Source organism: Squalius cephalus (genome assembly GCF_949319135.1).
Source record: "Squalius cephalus genome assembly, chromosome: 10".
Lineage (NCBI taxonomy): Eukaryota > Metazoa > Chordata > Actinopteri > Cypriniformes > Leuciscidae > Squalius > Squalius cephalus.
In genome coordinates, this window is record NC_137131.1 from 4,306,332 (window position 1) to 4,329,222 (window position 22,891).

The 22,891-nt window shown below is 39.0% G+C and overlaps 4 protein-coding genes across 4 annotated transcripts; all 4 read right to left on the reverse strand.

Moving 5' to 3' along the window:
• Positions 1 to 1,719: 1,719 nt before the first annotated feature.
• Positions 1,720 to 2,652, reverse strand: LOC307165970 (odorant receptor 131-2-like; the record flags this gene model as incomplete). The annotated part of the gene is made up of 1 exon (XM_079884054.1): positions 1,720 to 2,652. The coding sequence occupies one exon, from the start codon at positions 2,650 to 2,652 to the stop codon at positions 1,720 to 1,722; it is 933 nt and encodes a 310-aa protein (XP_079740180.1).
• Positions 2,653 to 8,984: 6,332 nt separating this feature from the next.
• LOC307166149 (odorant receptor 131-2-like) lies at positions 8,985 to 9,914 on the reverse strand (the record flags this gene model as incomplete). Its single annotated transcript, XM_079884325.1, has 1 exon — positions 8,985 to 9,914. The coding sequence occupies one exon, from the start codon at positions 9,912 to 9,914 to the stop codon at positions 8,985 to 8,987; it is 930 nt and encodes a 309-aa protein (XP_079740451.1).
• A 5,120-nt stretch (positions 9,915 to 15,034) lies between these two features.
• Positions 15,035 to 15,964, reverse strand: LOC307166148 (odorant receptor 131-2-like; the record flags this gene model as incomplete). Its single annotated transcript, XM_079884324.1, has 1 exon — positions 15,035 to 15,964. The coding sequence occupies one exon, from the start codon at positions 15,962 to 15,964 to the stop codon at positions 15,035 to 15,037; it is 930 nt and encodes a 309-aa protein (XP_079740450.1).
• Positions 15,965 to 20,795: 4,831 nt separating this feature from the next.
• LOC307165971 (odorant receptor 131-2-like) lies at positions 20,796 to 21,719 on the reverse strand (the record flags this gene model as incomplete). The annotated part of the gene is made up of 1 exon (XM_079884055.1): positions 20,796 to 21,719. One exon carries the CDS (start codon positions 21,717 to 21,719, stop codon positions 20,796 to 20,798), a length of 924 nt encoding a protein of 307 aa, XP_079740181.1.
• Between the last annotated feature and the right edge of the window lie 1,172 nt (positions 21,720 to 22,891).

Below are 22,891 nucleotides of genomic sequence, written 5' to 3' on the forward strand. Positions count from 1 at the left end.
TGTGTTCAGGGCTCTGAGGAGCTTCCTCCCAGACATCAAGGGTTACAACGTCCTGATACGTTTGGACAATACATCAGTGGTAGCTTATCTGAACTGACAAGGGGGACTCAGATCGCGCCCTCTATCCAGACTGGCGCATCAGACTATTCTATGGTCCCAGGAGAGAATATTATCTATCTGGGGCCGTATTCACAAAGCATTTTATCTTACCACTAGGAGTACTCCTAAATCGCACTAAAAGATTTTAGCTAGGAGTTTTCTCTTAAAAGTTATTCACAACGCCTTTCAGACCTACTCTTAGTAAAGAAAAATGACAACTCCTAAACTAAGAGTGAGTCTTCATTGCTATGGATGACGTCATTACTCATGCACGAGCTTGAATGAAGTGACCACCTTGATTGGCTGATGATTGTAACGCGGGAATGATTCCAAACACCTCCCCTACGATGATGAGTGACAGGTGACAGGTCTGAGAATGCGTGCGCTACACAAGTAGTGCGAAGGATGGAAGATGATGAATAACTGAATAAATAGCCTAAATGAATAAAGAGTAAGGCAAAACAAATAGCCTAGTAGCCTAATGAAACATATGGATTGATGCAATATCTTTGCAACATTATTGAATTAATCTGTCACTATATGACGTATATATACCCGAATAACCCGAGACGTTTTTTTTTTTTTTTAGAAACTTCATAATTTATGATTGCAGTAAAAATATGTTTCCAAAGATGTTTAATATTCAAGAAATTAAAATAGCATTGTTTTTCAGCAGAGTAAATGAAGAAAACAAACAGCAAGATTGAGGTTTTTTTTTTTTTTTTGCTCATTGTTTGGTTGATTCAACCCTTACAATTAGTCATTTTCATGCAAAAAGCCCCTTCATGTGATTGTAAAAAAGTTTATCTCGAACACCATAAATCAGTGGGGTAAGCAGTCGTGGTTATAAGTTTGTTAGAAGATAATTATTAAAGGTAACTTTTGTCTGATCAGCTAGGAAAAATTTAGCAAAGATCCTGTCAGTGACACCAGTAATGTAGGACAACATACAGAACAGAAGCTGTGCTCCATGTAACAGGATGGTGCTTATATAATTGATAACCAAGTGAATATAATATATATCTCGGATCATTGTAAAAACTCCTAAAAAATGTAAACACAAATACTCCACTGATTGAGTTAAATGTGATCCCAAAAAGAACAAGGATGAAATTTCTAACCAAAGCGTCCATATATCTGTCTTACAAAAACAAAATTAATAAAATTAATAAAAAAAATGTTTTTCGGCATTTTTATTTATGTTGTAAGAGTTACAGAGAAGAAAATTAGCCTGAATTGATTTGCAAATGAAAATATAATTCCTACTGAGACCATACAATAAATTATGGATAAACTATTTTTTATGTATCAAAAAAAGTGATATACAGTAAAATAACAAATAAAGCACTCAGATGTAATTTCACAATTGTAATATATTCCATAAAACATAAGTCTGTATTTGAGCGACTATGCATGTGTTTATTTGTAAAATGTACAACAGTTTTTTAAATGCTACAAACATGATTTTTTTCCTCTAAATTCCACTTTGCCAAGAAGTTATAATTACAAAATCAGAATAAGAAAATAACTAAGAGAAAAGCACTTATTAAAAATATATTTTGCATAGTGAGAATAATAAAATAATTACTAATGATGCTTATATGATGATACCTTTTTAGCTCACTGCTTAGTTGTTTCAACTTTTACATTAAGTAACCTACATGAAAAAAGTCCTTTCATGTATTTAAAAAATTGTTTATCTCGAACACCATAAATAAGGGGGCTAAGTAGTCTTGGTAATAAGTTTGTAAGAAGATAATTGAAAAAGGTGATTTTTGACCGTAGAGTAGGTACAAGTTGGCTATAAATCTTGTCTATGATAGGAGTAATGATGGACAACATACAGATCAGAAGCTGTGCTCCATGTAACAAGATGGTGCTTTGGGCCTTTTTTGCTGAGGATTTATCAGTGGAGGCTCTTCTGGCCGCAATCAGCACTCGACAATATGTGAATATAAGAATTACCCACACAACAGATGAATAAAGCCCATACATAACTTTGCTCAGTTCTTCATGGTATGGTGTGCTATAAACATTTGTTGAGCTACAGACAGAACCTGTTGTAAAGATAAATAAAGGACGAACAATTGAAAGGAGAATCAATTCAGCCAATCCAGGTAAAACTCCTACACCCCAAATCAGAGAGATAAGGATGTACGTCCTGCGCACTGTGCAAATCTGATGATGATGCAGTGGTTTGCAGATGGCAACGTAACGCTCAACGGCCATACCAGCCAAAGTCAGAGGAGTGTTCATATGAGTTGTTGAGACTATTATTAGCAGTGTAACACAGAATGGGAAAGGAACCTTTGGCCATGCATAAGCCATCACAGAAAGACTTACACTGAAAAAAACCATGAGCATATCATTGATAACCATGTGAATATATAATATATATCTCGGATCATTGTAGAAAACTGAACTCTTGAAGAACGTGAAAACAAATATTCCATTGACGCAGTTAACTATGAGCCCAACAAGAACAGTGGTGAAAGTTTTTGCAAAAGCTTCTTCATATCTGTCTTTGGTGTACTGAACCATTGTAGAATTCATTATTCTTTTGTACTGGCATAAAGGTCTGTGACTCTTGTGTGTGAAAATATTTTTTCTTGGCTTTTTGGTTGTTTTTGTTTTTCCTCCAAATGATGTCCACAACTTTCTGTCCATCAAGGAGTGAGATGAATATTTTCCATCTGTGTCATCTAATCTGAAAATAAAATAGATACACTTTTAACAGAATATTTAAGAGTGAGAAGCTATTAGCAACACATGAACACAACATATTATGTATATTAAAACATGTGTTAAACAAAGAGTGCTTACCTGTCCACCTTGTATGATCGACTGATTTGCCTCAAGATGTAAAAACTGACAAGTTTAAATACTTTAGATGTGGAAGAGGAGACAGTCAGGGAGTAAGAAAGGGAGTGGGGAGTGGGAGGGAGAAAGAAATGGAGTGGGGAGGGAGAGGGAGAAAGAGCGAGCAGCTGGTAATATTGAGAGAGGCATAAAACAGGAATACAGTGAAATTATGGTGAAAAGTAGTTTTTTTAAATAATCTCAAATATTTAACAAACGATTTGATTGAGAGTAGTAGCTTTTGAGTCAAAGTTGTTCAGAACGAGGAGCTCTAACATATGATATGAATATTGTGTGTATGTGTGAAACACAGTATGATATATGAGGCTTAAAACCCTATAGCGCCACCTGTTGGCTGATTTCTTTCAAATTTTGCACAGACCTCTATGTCCATGAGTCAAACAGGCCCACTGAGTTTTGTTCCGATTGGTCTCCTTTGACCTTGTCCGATATGTGCACAAACTTCATTGGCTGACGGCGGCAGTGTTTTTCGAGATCCACGAATGTCCTCATAGACAGTCACGGCACCTTGGACAGAAATTACACCTTTCACCTGAATGTTGTTTAGCTATAACCGTTTTCGTGTTTGTTTGTTCATTTTATTGTGCCACCAACTGGCCAGTCGCCACTTTTCCTCCTTTTCCTTGCGACCACAGACTGAGCCTGTACATAGGTGTATTGAGTTTTGTGAAATTAGCTCATTCTGTTCAAGCGTGATAGCCATTTTAATAAAAGTAGCCTCGACCACTTCTGGATCCAATCGTGGATGTGAATCAGTTTCTCTTTTTTCTTTTTTTGATAATTATTAACAATCAGACTCAAGAGAATCTTTATGCGCTGGTTTGGTTCCGGTCGGGTGAAAACCCTAGGACTAGTTCACAAAAGTAGGTTTTTCAAAAAGTCCAAAATACCCCAAAATTCCACCAACGTGCGTTTTGTTCATCTTGAACCAAGGACGATATAAGACACTTGAGTCTGTGACTAACAGTTTAGCTGTTAGCGATTTCATACTGTTGATCGCTGGGGCGACCTCGGTGACGTTATAGATGGCAGTGGCAGCTCATCAGGGGAGGCAAGGGAGGCCCAGCCTGTATACCCAACATTTTGAAGGACAATCTAATGTTAATAAAATTCCCAGTTATTCATTTCATGTCTCAGAATGTATATTTATTGTTAGTACATTCACCTCTGTAAGTGTAACCACCGTGCTCTTCCTCGAATGTGCCAAATCTGCGAAACGCGAGTCTGTGCTTCCGTTGGTAAACATTTTTTTGCCAATCACCATCGAGTATTTCATTTCAGCAATTAGGAGTGTTGAGAAAAGTAACATGGCAGAGGAGGCTATCTTCCCTTGGTATATCAACCAATCATCGACGAGACGTAAATTACATGATATTAGTTTGAACTGCTACCGCTGATGTAACTATGGAGAGTGGAGATATTAAATATTTGATTGCAAACTAATTTACTAAACTACCATTCAAACAACAGCTACAAATTAAAAATGAAGGAAGACCCCATGCCTAAGTTGGATATAGGCTATACAGCAATCAGCTTCACGGCCGGACATTTAAAAGGATAGAAGAATGGATTTTGGATTTTGCTTCAAGTGATCGGCTAGAACTAGGTGAGTGAACTTATATTTATATTGTCTTGATGTATGTGTCATTTTCTATGAATATTCTGCCTATAAGTGACCAAAAAAGCAATAAAAAAAACCCCAACAGCTAAATTTGTGTGTGCCTCCTCTATTTTAAAGGGGTGGTATAATGCCGCTTTTTACAGGATGTAAAATAAGTCTCTGATGTCCCCAGGGTGTGTATGTGCAAGTTTAGCTAAAAATACCTCACAGATAATTTTTGATAGCGTGTTAAAATTGTCCTTTTTTGAGGGTGAACAAAAATGCGTTGTTTTTTGTGTGGGCTCTATAAATGCAAATAAGCAGCTGCTCCCGGCACAGAGGGCGGAGCTTCAACATCTCTTTCTTAGCAGAGCAATTTATGGCCCTATTTTAACGATCTGAAACGCAAGTATCAAACGTGAAACGCAAGTAACTTTGTGGGCGCTGTTGCTATTATACCGGCGGGATAAATTACTCTTGCGCCCGACACAAACGGGCGTAATGTGAAATAAACCAATCAGAACATCATCTCACATTCCCTTTAAGAGCAGGCGCGCTTGTTCCAATGGCGGATTGCTATTATAACGGCGAATTTGCCAGACGCACGCTAGGAGCGGTTCACAGCCGAGGAGACCGTGTTGAGCACACACTACATTATGGCCAAGCATGCGCCCTTAAAATAGCATCTGAACGCACCAATGAAAACGCGCCACTGACTTTAGACAAGGTTTTTTCTGGTCTGTGGCGGAATTGTTTTCTGGAACTGGAACTGGAACTGGACTTTGAACTTCCATCCCTCAAAGTTTAAAGTCTCTACGATTTACTATTTGGTCTACCCAATCACTTTTAGGGCAGAATGCTGATCTTTGAAAATCCTATCAAATACAATAGGGTTTCCGCGTTACACGCTTGAACACCTGGAAATCTTCCTGTGATCCAAAGGACCTTTTAAAATAAGTTCACATGTTGGCAAGCCAACAATAGTGTACAGCATGGAAGCTACAGCACTGACTCAAAGACAAGCAGATGTCTATGCACTTTCTTTAAATGCAACACCTTTATATATTCTGAACTATGGTTGTCCGTTCAGTTTGAGGCAGGGGCGTTTCCTCCGAGGTGGAAAGGGAGGCAGTGCCTCCTCCAAAAAATTGGGAGAGATTTATTTTACATCTTGTGAAAAGGGCATTATACCACCTCTTTAATAATACCATACCATACCATACCATCTTCTTCTGCTTATCCGGGGCCGGGTCGCGGGGGCAGCAGTCTAAGCAGAGATGCCCAGACTTCCCTCTCCCTAGACACTTCCTCCAGCTCTTCCGGGGGGACACCGAGGCGTTCCCAGGCCAGCCGGGAGACATAGTCTCTCCAGCGTGTCCTAGGTCTTCCCCGGGGTCTCCTCCCAGTGGGACGCGCCCAGAACACCTTCCCGGGAAGGCGTCCAGGAGGCATCCGAAACAGATGCCCGAGCCACCTCAGCTGACCCCTCTCGATGTGAAGGAGCAGCGGCTCTACTCTGAGCTCCTCCCGAGTGACCGAGCTTCTCACCCTATCTCTAAGGGATCGCCCAGCCACCCTGCGGAGAAAGCTCATTTCGGCCGCCTGTATCCAGGATCTTGTCCTTTCGGTCATGACCCACAGCTCATGACCATAGGTGAGAGTAGGAACGTAGATTGACCGGTAAATCGAGAGCTTCGCCTTGCGGCTCAGCTCTTTCTTCACCACAACAGACCGGTACATCGACCGCATTACTGCAGAAGCTGCACCGATCCGTCTGTCAATCTCCCGTTCCATCCTTCCCTCACTCGTGAACAAAACCCCAAGATACTTAAACTCCTCCACTTGAGGCAGGAACTCTCCACCAACCTGAAGTGGGCAAGCCACCCTTTTCCGACTGAGGACCATGGCCTCGGATTTGGAGGTGCTGATTCTCATCCCAGCCGCTTCACACTCGGCTGCAAACCGTCCCAGTGCAAACCGTCCCAGTGCCCTTAGTAAAGGACCCCGGACCCCATACTCCCGGAGCACCCTCCACAGGCCGCCGCAAGGGACACAGTCGAATGCCTTCTCCAAATCCACAAAGCACATGTGGACTGGTTGGGCAAACTCCCATGAACCCTCTGTAGAGGGTATAGAGCTGGTCCAGTGTTCCACGGCCTGGACGAAAACCACACTGTTCCTCCTGAATCCGAGGTTCTACTATCGGCCGTATTCTCCTCTCCAGTACCCTGGCATAGACTTTCCCAGGGAGGCTGAGAAGTGTGATCCCCCTGTAGTTGGAACACACCCTCCGGTCCCCCTTCTTAAAAAGAGGGACCACCACCCCGGTCTGCCATCCCAGAGGCACTGTTCCCAACCGCCACGCGATGCTGCAGAGGCGTGTCAGCCAAGACAGCCCCATAACATCCAGAGACTTGAGGTACTCAGGGCGGATCTCATCCACCCCCGGTGCCTTGCCACTGAGGAGTTTCTTGACTACCTCGGTGACTTCAGCTTGGGTGATGGACGAGTCCACCTCTGAGCCCTCAGCCTCTGCTTCCTCAATGGAAGACGTGATGGCGGGATTGAGGAGATCCTCGACGTATTCCTTCCACCGTCCAACAACATCCCCAGTTGAGGTCAACAGCTCCCCACCTCTACTGTAGACAGCGTTGGTAGGGCACTGCTTCCCTCTCCTGAGGCGCCGGACGGTTTGCCAGAATCTCTTTGAGGCCAGCCGATAGTCCTTCTCCATGGCCTCACCGAACTCGTCCCAGGCCCGAGTTTTTGCCTCCACAACCACCCGGGCTGTAGTTTGCTTGGCCTGCCGATTCCCGTCAGCTGCCTCAGGAGTCCCGCAAGCCAACCAGGCCCGATAGGACTCCTTCTTCAGCTTGACGGCATCCCTTACTTCCGGTGTCCACCACCAGGTTCGGGGATTGCCGCCTCGACAGGCACCGGAGACCTTACGGCCACAGCTTAGAAGACCCATGGAGATGTGGTTTTGGGTCAGTGCTGTCCTTCCTCCAAGAGGGTCTGGAGAGACACCTATCCGCCTCCACCTTGAAGGTGTATGTCACAACACGTCTATGGCAGGTCAGTGGGGAAGCACATCCTAATTATTAGGTTTCTCAAGGCTCACTATATCCCCTGGGAAAGAAGGCTACTCCACCAAGGGTGTCACTGCTTTTTCGACTTTAGCGAACATTGCCTCACTAGTAGACATCTTTAAAGCTGCGGGCTGGGCTACACCCAACACCTTTGCAATATTTTATAATCGACGCATGGAACCAGTTCCGTCCAGTGTTCTGGGAACTCAGACGAACTGGTAGGGTGTAGTTCTTACATCAGCGCTTTTCCCTTTGCTAAGGCGATATTGTGCATGTTTAGGTTCAAGTAAAATTTTCCTGTAATGTTGAACCTTGGACCAACCTTGCATCATTTAAACACATTTCGGTAGATGAGTTTGGAGGAGGAACTAATCACCAGACCCATTACCTGTGGTATGCCCCTTTCAGATGAGCCCTTGAATTTGAGTTAGTGCTCAATATGTGTTCCCTTTGCATTGAGAAGGAGAATGCTTCTCAACATTAACAACCAGGTGTCCTCAGCTGTACATAAATATTCAGTCGAAAATGCAGCTATTGTATGGTAAGTCTGTCTTGAAGGAAGACTGGAGGTCACGCCCCCTGGTCGTTGGAAGGTTGCAAGTGGGTTGAGTGCATTTGTCACTGGCACACTTTGGCTAAAGAACAGTAATTTTGTCAATTCGTGACAGAAAAGCATGGCAGTATTTTTTATTTATTTACATTCATTCACTTGACACACACACACACACACATATATATACTGTATATATACATTATTGTATACAAAGTGTGCATTTAATCAGGCTATTAAGGCATATGTATACAGTGTGCATACAAAAATAAAATTAATAAAAAATGTTTTTCAGCTTTTTTATTTCTGTTGTAAGAGTTACAGAGAAGAAAATTAGTCTGAATTGACTTGCAAATGAAAACATAATTCCTGCATAATTCCTGACGTCCTCTACTGAGACCATACAATAAATTATGGATAAACTATTTTTATGTATCCAAAAAAGTGATATATAGTAAAATAACAAATAAAGCCACACTCAGATGTAATTTCACAATTGTGATGTATTCCATAAAACATAAGTCTGTATTTGAGCAACAATGCATGTTTATTTGTAAAACGTACAAGTATTTAAATGCTACAAACATGATTTTTAATATTCTTTAACAATTTTTCTCTAAATTCCACTTTGCCAAGAAGTTATAATTACAAAATCAGAATAAGAAAATAACTAAGAGAAAAGCACTTATTAAAAATATATTTTGCATAGTGAGAATGATAAAATAATTACTAATAATGCTTATATGATTCTATATACCTTTTTAGCTCACTGCTTAGTTGATTCAACTTTTACATTAAGTAACCTACATGAAAAAAGTCCTTTCATGTATTTAAAAAATTGTTTATCTCGAACACCATAAATAAGGGGGCTAAGTAGTCTTGGTAATAAGTTTGTAAGAAGATAATTGAAAAAGGTGATTTTTGACCGTAGAGTAGGTACAAGTTGGCTATAAATCTTATCTATGATAGGAGTAATGATGGACAACATGCAGAGTAGAAGCTGTGCTCCATGTAACAGGATGGTGCTTTGGGCCTTTTTTGCTGTGGATTTATCAGTGGAGGCTCTTCTGGCTGCAATCAGCACTTGATAATATGTGAATACAAGAATTACCCACACAACAGATGTATAAAGCCCATGTGTTATTTTGCTTTTGTCTTCATGGTATGGCGTGCTATAAACATTTGTTGAACTACAGAGAATACTTGTAAAAATAGATAAAGGACGAACAATTGAAAGGAGAATCAAGTCAGCCAATCCAGGTAAAACTCCTACACCCCAAATCAGAGAGATAAGGATGTACGTCCTGCGCACTGTGCAAATCTGATGGTGATGCAGTGGTTTGCAGATGGCAACGTAACGCTCAACGGCCATACCGGCCAAAGTCAGAGGAGTGTTCTTATGAGCTGTTGAGGTTATTATTAGCAGTGTAACACAGAATGGGACAGGAACATTTGGCCATGCATAAGCCATCACAGAAAGACTTACACTGAAAAAAACCATGAGCATATCATTGATAACCATGTGAATATATAATATATATCTCGGATCATTGTAGAAAACTGAACTCTTGAAGAACGTGAAAACAAATATTGCATTGACGCAGTTAACTATGAGCCCGACAAGAACAATGGTGAAATTTTTTGCAAAAGCTTCTTCATATCTGTCTTTGGTGTACTGAACCATTGTAGAATTCATTATTTTTTTGCACTGGCATAAAGTTCTGTGACTCTTATGTGTGAAAATATTTTTTCTTGGCTTTTTGGTTGTTTTTGTTTTTCCTCCAAATGATGTCCACAACTTTCTGTCCATCAAGCAGTGAGATGAATATTTTCCATCTGTGTCATCTAATCTGAAAATAAAATAGATACACTTTATACAGAATATTTAAGAGTGAGAAGCTATTAGCAACACATGAACACAACATATTATGTATATTAAAACATGTGTTAAACAAAGAGTGCTTACCTGTCCACCTTGTATGATCGACTGATTTGCCTCAAGATGTAAAACCTGACAAGTTTAAATACTTTAGATGTGGAAGAGGAGACAGTCAGGGAGTAGGAAAGGGAGTGGGGAGTGGGAGGGAGAAAGAAATGGAGTGGGGAGGGAGAGGGAGAAAGAGCGAGCAGCTGGTAATATTGAGAGAGGCATAAAACAGGAATACAGTGAAATGATGGTGAAAAGTAGGTTTTTAAATAATCTCAAATATTTAACGAACAATTTGATTGAGAGTAGTAGATTTATTAGTAGATAGTAGTAGTAGTCAAAGTTGTTCAGAACGAGGAGCTCTAACATATGATATGAATATTGTGTGTATGTGTGAAACACAGAATGATATATGAGGCTTAAAACCCTATAGCTTTCAAAATTTGAAAGAATTCTGATTTCTTTCAAATTTTGCACAGACCTCTATGTCCATAAGTCAATCAGGCCCACTGAGTTTCGTTCTGATTGGCCTCTGTTGACCTTGTCAGATATGTGCACAAACTTCATTGGCTGACGGCGGCAGTATTTTTCGAGATCCACGAATGTCCTCATAGACAATCACGGCACCTTAGACAGAAACTATACCTTGCACCTGACTGTTGTTTAGCTATAACCGTTTTCGTGTTTGTTTGTTCATTTTATTGTGCCACCAACTGGCCAGTCGCCACTTTTCCTCCTTTTCCTTGCGACCACAGACTGAGCCTGTACATAGGTGTATTGAGTTTTGTGAAATTAGCTCATTCTGTTCAAGCGTGATAGCCATTTTAATAAAAGTAGCCTCGACCACTTCTTCATCCAATCGTGGATGTGAATCAGTTTTTCTTTAGTGTTTTTGATCATTATTAACAATCAGACTCCAGAGAATCTTTCTGCGCTGGTTTGGTTCCGGTCGGGTGAAAACCCTAGGACTAGTTCACAAAAGTAGGTTTTTCAAAAAGTCCAAAATACCCCAAAATTCCACCAACGTGCGTTTTGTTCGCCTTGAACCAAGAACGATATAAGACACTTGAGTCTGTGACTAACAGTTTAGCTGTTATGAGCGATTTCATACTGTTGATCGCTGGGGCGACCTCGGTGACGTTATAGATGGCAGTGGCAGCTCATCAGGGGAGGCAAGGGAGGCCCAGCCTGTATACCCAACATTTTGAAGGACAATTTAATGTTAATAAAATTCCCAGTTATTCATTTCATGTCTCAGAATGTATATATTTTAGTAATTTCACCTCTTTAAGTGTGACCACCACGCTCTTCCCCGAATGTGCCAAATCTGCAAAACGTGAGTCTGTGCTTCCGTTGGTAAATGTTTTTTTGCCAATCACCATCGAGTACTTCATTTCAGCGATTAGGACTGTTGAGAAAAGTAACATGGCAGAGGAGGCTATCTTCCCTTGGTATATCAACCAATCATCGACGAGACGTAAATTACATGATATTAGTTTGAACTGCTACCGCTGATGTAACTATGGAGATCGAGTGGAGATATTAAATATTTGATCGCAAACTAATTTACTAAACTACCATTCAAACAACAGCTACAAATTATAAATGAAGGAAGATCCATGCCTAAGTTGGATATAGGCTATAGAGCTGGTAAGTCCCGCCCATCCGTAAAACCCCACTGGACCTCTACATTGAAAAATCGTCAATGCAAGTGAATGTGAGAAAATAATTATTTTCTGGTCCCGTTTGAATTTTGCCATGTGAACATATGTTGTCTGTGAATTTTTAATATCATTTTTCGTGTGAAGAATGCTACAATTTAGCTGGTAGAAGCTTGATACGGTTAGACTTTGTGTGAGAGCACGTTGTGGACTACAAATCTTCGCTGCTTTCGACGCGTTTCTGAAGAAAGAACAGCCCATTTGGTTTGAATGGTGACATTTGGGTACAAAACACACAGGCATCTCGATCTGTCTCCATAGATTATGGCAGCATTAGCACCGTGATTTGACAAGTGGAGGGAAAATGTGTTATGGGGTGACGTCACATAGGCGACATGTAGTCTTTCTCGTTATGTCTTTTCCACAACTGCTAGCCAAAGAATCGTACAATATACTGTCAAACTCGTAACATGAAAAATTATATAAAAAATTCACAGACAACATATGTTCACATTCATGGCACAATTCAAACAGGACCAGAAAATAATTATTTTCTCACATTCACTTGCATTGACGATTTTTCAATCTAGAGGTCCAGTGGGGTTTTACGGATGGGCGGGACTTACCAGCTCTATACAGCAATCAGCTTCACGGCCGGACATTTAAAAGGATATAAAAATGGATTTTGGATTTTGCTTCAAGTGATCGGCTAGGACTAGGTGATTGAACTTATATTTATATTGTCTTGATGTATGTGTCATTTTCTATGAATATTCTGCCTATAAGTGACCAAAAAAAAAAACAAAAAAAAAAAAAACAACAGCTAAATTTGTGTGTGCGTCCTCTATTTTAAAGGGATGGTATAATGCCGCTTTTTACAGGATGTAAAATAAGTCTCTGATGTCCCCAGAGTATGTATGTGCAAGTTTAGCTAAAAATACCTCACAGATAAGTTTTTATAGCATGTTAAAATTGTCCTGTTTTGAGGGTGAACAAAAATGCGTTGTTTTATGTGTGGGCTCTTTAAATGCAAATGAGCTGCTGCTCCCGGCACAGAGGGCGGAGCTTCAACAGCTCCTTCTTAGCAGAGCAATTTAGGGCCCTATTTTAACGATCTGAAACGCAAGTATCAAATGCGAAACGCAAGTAACTTTGTGGGCGGTTCTCGGGCGCTGTTGCTATTATACCGGCGGGATAAATGACTCTTACGCCTGACGCAAATCTAAAATGGGTTGGTCTGAAGTAGCTACATTACTCATAGGTGTGGTTTGGGCGTAATGTGAAATAAACCAATCAGAACATCATCTTACATTCCCTTTAAGAGCAGGCGCGCTTGTTCCAATGGCGGATTGCCATTATAACGACGGATTTGCCAGGCGCACGCTAGGAGCGGTTCACAGCCGAGGAGACCGACGTTCTCGTCAGGGCCGTAAAACACAGAGAAGTGACATTGTATTGGGATGGAGAAACCCACCCAAATTAGCTTTGGTTAAACAGGCATATAATAATTTTGGTAAATGTGTAAGCTAGATTTATGCCTATTTTTTTTCACATCTTCATGGACACCACAATGATTTCCCTCATGTGGAATATTTTTCCTTGTAATTATGTATGGTTTGCAAAAATGGCAACTGCTGCGTCTGTGTGTAGATGAGAGAAGCAAAGTGTATGCGCGTTGTGCACACGCTACATTATGGCCAAGCATGCGCCCTTAAAATAGCATCTGAACGTGCCACTGACTTTAGACAAGTTTTTTTCTGGTCTGTGGCGGAATTGTTTTCTGGAACTGCAAAATAGCACCAGGGAACGTTTGCGCCGGAACACGCCTGCTCTTTTCACTGAACCGACCCCGGGAGCGCAAGTTCATTCCCTAATTTACCGACGTGCGTCTGTGGAGGGAAAAGTCCGCTGTGCGTCAGGTGCAAAATAGGAATGATACATGCGTCGGTCTACAAAGTCAATTGCGCTGGGTGCAAGATAGGGCCCATAGAGTCCTTTGTTGCGAGGCGGGGATTATGTAAAGTTTAGGGTTCGTGATGTCACTAACCCTGGAGGAATGTCGTGCAGTCCCTATCAGTCGTTTTTTGTAGTCCTTAAAAAGTGATTTCTGTAAAATATCTCCCTTAGCTTTGAACTTAGAGCTTTGTAACTTTGCAGATGTTGTTTATGCTCAAACAGCAACATTACACACTAACTAATGTTAAAAAATTGAAATCATAATCAATCACCCTTTTAAAACCCACCAGCCACCACTGGTAGATGGGGGTGGGTACTTCCATCCCTCAAAGTTTAAAGTCTCTACGATTTACTATTTGGTCTACCCAATCACTTTTGACCCCAATGACATATGACCCCAAACATATGACATATGACAATGACCCCAAACATACTTCAAAAAGCACCCAGAAATGGATGGCAACAAAGCGCTGGAGAGTTCTGAAGTGACCAGCAATGAGTCCTGATCTAAATCCCATTGAACACCTGTGGAGAGATCTTAAAATTGCTGTTGGGAATATATATATGAAACTTTGACAAGTTAAGGTATTTTTGTACTATAATGTTGGCACCATAATGTTGGGAAGACACATTATTGTATACAAATAGTGTATTTAATCAGGCTATTAAGGCATATGTATACAGTGTGCATACAAGAATAAAATTAATACAATTAATAAAAAATGTTTTTCAGCATTTTTATTTATGTTGTAAGAGTTACAGAGAAGAAAATTAGCCTGAATTGACTTGCAAATGAAAACTATTCCTGATGTCCACTACTGAGACCATACAATAAATTATGGATAAACTAATTTTATGTATCCAAAAAAGTGATATACAGTAAAATAACAAATAAAGCCACACTCAGATGTAATTTCACAATTGTGATGTATTCCATAAAACATAAGTCTGTATTTGAGCGACAATGCATGTTTATTTGTAAAACGTACAAGTTTTTTAAGTGCTACAAACATGATTTTTAATATTCTTTAACAATTTTTCTCTAAATTCCACTTTGCCAAGAAGTTATAATTACAAAATCAGAATAAGAAAATAACTAAGAGAAAAGCACTTAAAAAAAAAAATAAAAAAAAAAAATGCATAGTGAGAATGATAAAATAATTACTAATGATGCTTATATGATGATATATACCTTTTTAGTACTGAGAACAGGCGCGATCAACTCCCAAACCGTTTATGGGTGCAAGTTATAAAGAATTATACCTTTTTAGCTCACTGCTTAGTTGTTTCAACTTTTACATTAAGTAACTTACATGAAAAAAGTCCTTTCATGTATTTAAAAAATTGTTTATCTCGAACACCATAAATAAGGGGGCTAAGTAGTCTTGGTAATAAGTTTGTAAGAAGATAATTGAAAAAGGTGATTTTTGACCGTAGAGTAGGTACAAGTTGGCTATAAATCTTGTCTATGATAGGAGTAATGATGGACAACATACAGAGCAGAAGCTGTGCTCCATGTAACAGGATGGTGCTTTGGGCCTTTTTTGCTGAGGATTTATCAGTGGAGGCTCTTCTGGCCGCAATCAGCACTCGACAATATGTGAATACAAGAATTACCCACACAATAGATGTATAAAGCCCATTCATAAATTTGCTTTGGTCTTCATGGTATGGCGTGCTATAAACATTTGTTGTGCTACAGAGACTACTTGTAAAAATAGATAAAGGACGAACAATTGAAAGGAGAATCAAGTCCGCCAATCCAGGTAAAACTCCTACACCCCAAATCAGAGAAGTAAGGATGTACGTCCTGCGCACTGTGCAAATCTGATGATGATGCAGTGGTTTGCAGATGGCAATGTAACGCTCAATGGCCATACCGGCCAAAGTCAGAGGAGTGTTCTTATGAGTTGTTGAGGTTATTATTAGCAGTGTAACACAGAATGGGACAGGAACCTTTGGCCATGCATAAGCCATCACAGAAAGACTTACACTGAAAAAAACCATGAGCATATCATTGATAACCATGTGAATATATAATATATATCTCGGATCATTGTAGAAAATTGAACTCTTGAAGAACGTGAAAACAAATATTGCATTGACACAGTTAACTATGAGCCCGACAAGAACAGTGGTGAAAGTTTTTGCAAAAGCTTCTTCATATCTGTCTTTGGTGTACTGAACCATTGTAGAATTCATTATTCTTTTGCACTGGCATAAAGGTCTGTGACTCTTATGAGTGGAAAAAAAAATTTCTTGGCTTTTTGGTTGTTTTTGATTTTCCTCCAAATGATGTCCACAACTTTCTGTCCATCAAGCAGTGAGATGAATATTTTCCATCTGTGTCATCTAATCTGAAAATAAAATAGATACACTGTTAACAGAATATTTAAGAGTGAGAAGCTATTAGCAACACATGAACACAACATATTATGTATTAAAACATTTGTTAAGTAAGGAATAATTGACGACAGGCCGTTGAATTATTAGAAAAATAATGCACACCCGAGGTGGTAATGCGGTCACGACGCGAAGCGGAGTGGCCGTTACACCTCGGTGTGCATTATTTTTCTAATAATTCAACGGCCTGAAGTCAATTATTCCGCTTATACTACAGTTACCACACCTCGAAACATTGTTCAGATTATGTATTTCAATACGTTTGTAAAGTTGTTGTCATTAAAACGCTCTTGTATGACTAATTTCTTACGCATCTAATCCAATGCCTCCGTTGCTAATTCCAAAACGTCATTTTAGAGTTAGTAACGGAGGTTTGAGCCACTGATAGCAGACTAATGCTGAGGACACACGACTAGCTGACACATTCTCTGACTGTTTTCATCGACTGCAGCAGATTTTAAACACCGACTTTGAACACAGACTGAACGCGCTGAACACGCGTTTGGGCATGATCAGTCATATCAAATTACATTCATAACCGGCCTTAAAGTGTGTCCCCGGCTTTATTCAGTTATTAATGTATTCAGTTATTAATGCAGTTATTAGAGAGAGAAGTTGTAATAATGAGACAGAAAAGCATGTGCGTCAATATTATTATTTATTTATTAATTCAATTCGTTAATTAATTTGTTCATTCTTTTTTATATTATTGACAGATGACAGTAGACTAGCCAAATAAATGAAACACAAAACCATTTTAACAAGTAGGCCTATCAATAATTATTTATTTGTTATATATATATTATTATATATTATCTGCAATAAAAATCCGTGCTGCAGGACTATCCATTTATTTAGCCTATTATTCAGTTTAATTTTCTATTGATTATAGATAGCCTAGGACTATATACTTTATTTATTAAAATTAAACTGCATGTTTCCATTGATTGTGAAGCTAGACATTGAAAATTGCAGATCAAGCGCATGGGGCTGCATGTTTTTTCTTGTTATGAATTGTATCCTATTTTCCGTTATTACAGTTATTACAGTTATTACTACGCGAAGTGATATGGAACTGTAATGCGGGCAAGACCTGCCTGGAACTACTTTAGCTGTGCGTTTCCCTGAAAATAATGCACAACTTAGAACGTTCTTCAACCAATCAGATTCAAGCATTCAACAGCCCTGTAGTATAAACAAAGAGTGCTTACCTGTCCACCTTGTATGATCGACTGATTTGCCTCAAGATGTAAAAACTGACAAGTTTAAATACTTTATATGTGGAAGAGGAGACAGTCAGGGAGTAAGAAAGGGAGTGGGGAGTGGGAGGGAGAAAGAAATGGAGTGGGGAGGGAGAGGGAGAAAGAGCGAGCAGCTGGTAATATTGAGAGAGGCATAAAACAGGAATACAGTGAAATGATGGTGAAAAGTAGGTTTTTAAATAATCTCAAATATTTAACGAACGATTTGATTGAGAGTAGTAGCTTTTGAGACAAAGTTGTTCAGAACGAGGAGCTCTAATATATGATATGAATATTGTGTGTACTGTATGTGTGAAACACAGCATGATATATGAGGCTTAAAACCCTATAGCGCCACCTGTTGGCTGATTTCTTTCAAATTTTGCACAGACCTCTATGTCCATGAGTCAAACAGGCCCACTGAGTTTTGTTCCCGATTGGCCTCCGCTGACCTTGTCCGATATGTGCACAAACTTCATTGGCTAAAGGCAGCAGTATCTTTCGAGATCCACGAATGTCCTCATTGACAATCACGGCACCTTAGACAGAAACTATACCTTGCACCTGACTGTTTAGCTATACCGTTTTCGTGTTTGTTTGTTTTGTTTGTTCATTTTATAGTGCCAGCAAGTGGCCAGTCACCGTATCCTTTTCCACGCACCAAAGACTGAGCCTGTATGTCACATGCCTGTCCTGTCTTGTGCTGCACATGGGTGTTTTGTTATTTTGGGCCATGTGCTTGTGTCTATTATCTAGCCCCTCCCATCTTGTTATCTGATTATTGGTTAATTTGTCCCACCTGTCTGTCTTCTCGTTACCCTCCTTTGTTTGTTCCCCTATTTAGCCTCCTTGTGTTTGTAGTCTTGTGCTGGTTCGTTTGTCTGAGTTTCTCGTTCCTGGAGTTTCCTGAGTTTTTGTTTTGTACCTTGTCTGAATGTCACTAATAAATTTCCTCTGCATTTGTATCCTTGTCTCATGATCATCTATTCCATGACACTGTACATTGGTGTATTGAGCTTTGTGAAATTAGCTCATTCTGTTCAAGCGTGATAGCCATTTTAATAAAAGTGGCCTCGACCACTTCTGGATCCAATCCTGGAAGTGAATCAGTTTCTCTTTTTTTTTCTTTTTTTTCTTTTTTTTTTATAATTATTAAAAATCAGACTCCAGAGAATCTTTCTGCGCTGGTTTGGTTCCGGTCGGGTGAAAACCCTAGGACTAGTTCACAAAAGTAGGTTTTTCAAAAAGGCTAAAATACCCCAAAATTCCACCAACGTGCGTTTTGTTCATCTTGAACCAAGAACGATATAAGACACTTGAGTCTGTGACTAACAGTTTAGCTGTTATGAGCGATTTCATACTGTTGATCGCTGGGGCGACCTCGGTGACGTTATAGATGGCAGTGGCAGCTCATCAGGGGAGGCAAGGGAGGCCCAGCCTGTATACCCAACATTTTGAAGGACAATTTAATGTTAATAAAATTCCCAGTTATTAATTTCATGTCTCAGAATGTGTATTTATTGTTAGAAATTTCACCTCTGTAAGTGTAACCACTGCGCTCTTCCCCGAATGTGCCAAATCTGCGAAACATGAGTCTGAGGGGATAGAGAAAGGTAGGGGAGGCAAATCCATAGCTGGAGACTTGTGCTTCCGTTGGTAATTTTTTTTTGCCAATCACCATCGAGTATTTAATTTCAGCCATTAGGAGTGTTGAGAAAAGTAACATGGAAGAGGAGGCTATCTTCCCTTGGTATATCAACCAATCATCGACAAAACGTAAATTACGTGATATTAGTTTGAACTGCTACCGCTGATGTAACAGGAACTAAAATAAGTCTCTGATGTCCCCAGAGTGTGTATGTGCAAGTTTAGCTAAAAATACCTCACAGATAATTTTTTATATCGTGTTAAAATTGTCCTTTTTTGAGGGTGAGCAAAAATGCGTCGTTTTGTGTGTGGGCTCTTTAAATGCAAATGAGCTGCTGCTCCCGGCACAGAGGACAGAGCTTCAACAGCTCCTTCTTAGCAGAGCCATATAGAGTACTTTGTTGCGAGGCGGGGTTTATGTAAAGTTTAGGGTTCGTAATGTCACTAACCCTGGAGGAATGTCGTGTAGTCCCTATCAGTTGTTTGTTGTAGTCTTTAAAAAGTGATTTCTGTAAAATATCTCCCTTAGCTTTGAACTTTGAGCGTTGTAACTTTGCAGGTGTTGTTTATGCTCAAACAGCAACATTACACACTATCTACTGTTAGAAAAGTGAAATCATAATTAACCACCCCTTTAAAACCCACCAGCCGCCACTGGTAGATGGAGGTGGGTACTTCCATCCCTCAAAGTTTAAAGTCTCTACGTAATTTAAGTATTTCAGATCTTTGTATGACACATATTAGCCTATCTCTCCTTTATCATTTATCACATGAAACAGGGATGAGCGAGGCACACACAAACGCGGGCTAGTTGTAACACACATGGTTTAAAACTTTCCACACATGCCAGCATGACGAAATTTAGTGTATTTACTAGTTGCCATATCAAGACGATATAGATAAAAAAAATGCCAAAATAAAAAAAATCTTTGTAAGATATCACTGAACATTTATTTAACCATAGTAAAGGTAAATTTCTTACTTAAATTCATTATTCAAATCAGGTTTTTTTGTGTGTTCATTTAAATTTAGACAAATCTGATATGAATTGAATCTTATTTCTGTTTTTAACAGTTGAAATAGTTCTTTAATGCTGTAACACTGCATTACAATGTGCCCTATTAAAACTATGCTATTCTTTACTTTTATGAATTATATTGAGAAACCATGAGGAAAAAGGTGAATAAAGACTGAGAGTCCATGTTCAGAAATTATGAATTATTATTATGTTTTGAACTATGCTGGATAGCTGTTTTGTGGAGTCTTTGTTGTCAAACTCAAAAATTGTCTTTGTTGTCAAACTCAAAAATTATTTTTTATTATTAAAAATGCCATTATTTTATATGAAAAAGTTAATAATTGTGTTTTACTGACAAAATATTTTAGTTTGTCTTGTATATGTTTTGGATTAGATAACATTTTAATTTGTCATATGGTCATGTTACAATGTACCCCACATATGGGGCATGTTGTCACATTTCACGTCCATTCTTTCAGGGTAAATCAAGAAAAAGTATACACTGTATTAATGGAACAAAACCACATCATTGTACTTGGGACATGTGGGAAATTAATGTGGGAAAAAAATTATATTTTGAACCCCAAGTGGATTTACACAAACTGAGAAAGTCAAAAAGTGTTAGGTTGTGCCCCGCCCTCCTCTAAATCACGTGAAATAAAATTACTTATCAAATATAACTAATATGACCAAATATAAATATTAAACATATTCTTCTCCTAGTTTACTTCACTGGCATAATCTGTGTCCTTCTTACTTGTTTGCAACTAAAATACACTTTGACACGCTCAGCAAATTGTTTATCCCTCAACCCGTAGATCATTGGGCTTAGTAACCTTGGTAGAACATTTGACAGCAAAAACAGAATAAACAGAATAGTTGATCGACTCTGAGGAAAAAGATCTACAAGCGCTGTACTCATGAACGGGGTGATATAGGACATCATACACAGCAGAAGCTGAACTCCGTGCAGTAGTATCGTGTTCCGGGCCTTTCTAGCAGACACTTGATCTGCACTAGCAGCGCTTGCTGCGGAAAAAACCTTGAAGTAGCTGACGATCAACGTAGTCCATACAAACGACAGATACACAACATTCACCACAGTTTCTTTGACTGTGTGTTGCAAAGTGTTGTAAATAAACAACATGTGGCATAAAATGGCAGTTGAGAAAAAGCTTGCTGGTTGATTTGATAATGCGATGAATATATCACTCAGAGCTGCCGCTGCTGACGCAGTCCATATGAAACAGATGAGAATGTAGGTCCTCTGAACTGTACATATTTGCGAGTGATGTAGGGGTTTGCAAATGGCAATGTAACGCTCAATGGCCATGCAGGCCAGATTTAGTGGAGAGTTCTTGGTGACTGTACTAAGAAAAAGTAACACAACACAACAAACAGAGACATTGAAGAACCGCAAAACATACGTTGTGACTTGTAAGCACACAGAAGCTGACATCATGAGCATGTCATTGATTACCAAATGGATGTATAAAATATATCTTGGGTCACTACAAAAAATTGTATTTTTGAAGAAGACAATCACAAATGTTCCATTGATATAGTTGATGATTAGGGCAAGGACTACACTGATGAAGTTCTTGATGAGTAAGTCATAAAACTGATCCACTGGAATGGTGCTGTTCATTGTTATGATCCTGTAACCTGCAATAGTTGAAGAATTCTGGTGGTTACTTATACACTTATTTAGTTAGTACACTGACATATGTTGTAAAGTCTCAAAACTCAGTGTTAACAATTAAATTATCAGTATAAAGTTGTACAAACTCAGTTGAAGTATAGATAATAATACATAAGAATTATGAAAGCACAATTAAAAATTTATAGCTGAAGAGAAAATACATTCACATTTTGTAAGACTGTGGTAAAACTTTACAAATTTCAAGACAAAGAGTGCATAAACAAACCTGTCATATTGCTATTGCATCTGACCTCAAAGCAATGCATGATAGCCTATATATAAACTAATGATGATACAATTGCTGTGCTCTCACAGGGGCAAATTGCACAACGGAGGGGCTGAATTAATGAGCTTCTAAAAGTAATAAATCTAAATGTAATATAATGTCATGTAATGTGAGTAACCTCATATTACTTGAGAAACTGCATGGAATATTATAACTTCATTTGTTAAACTGCAGGACTATTTAAGTAAATGGTAAAAAACTTACATGAAGACTTTTGCAAGACAATGATTTTGTCAACACTTTATTTTGCCAAGTAAGACATGTTCCTGGATTAACATATTTTATTGATCCTGGAACAACATTCCTGTCTGAAAATGTAGTCCTAACCCTATCCATAACCCTACCCATAAAGTCTCCCTAAAACCAGAGGGAAATGATAGGTGAATAACACTGATGTAGAAGCACCTAACCTTGGTTGTAAGCCTAAACTTGACATAAACTGTAAACTTAAATCTGATTGGTTGATTGGAATGTTGTTTCAGGATCAAGGTCGATGTTGTACTTGGTGAAATCACATTCACCTTGTAGCAACTAAAATAGCAATATAATTTGCTCATATACAGGTACAGATGCATATAGGCCTATACATATTAACTTAAAATCGTGAATTTATGGACATGGTGTTAACTACCCGTGCAATGTTTTTTCTTATATATTCAAATCTTTAAATCAAATGTTGATGGTGCCAAAACTTTGTTCAACAGTTACACAATGTGCAGGGAACATGTTTTCTTTTCATACAGTTATTTTTCGTTACTTCAGTGCATGATTATATGTATTTGTTCCACTGAAAAATAATGTCCTTTCAATAATATCAGCCCTTTCTTCTAAT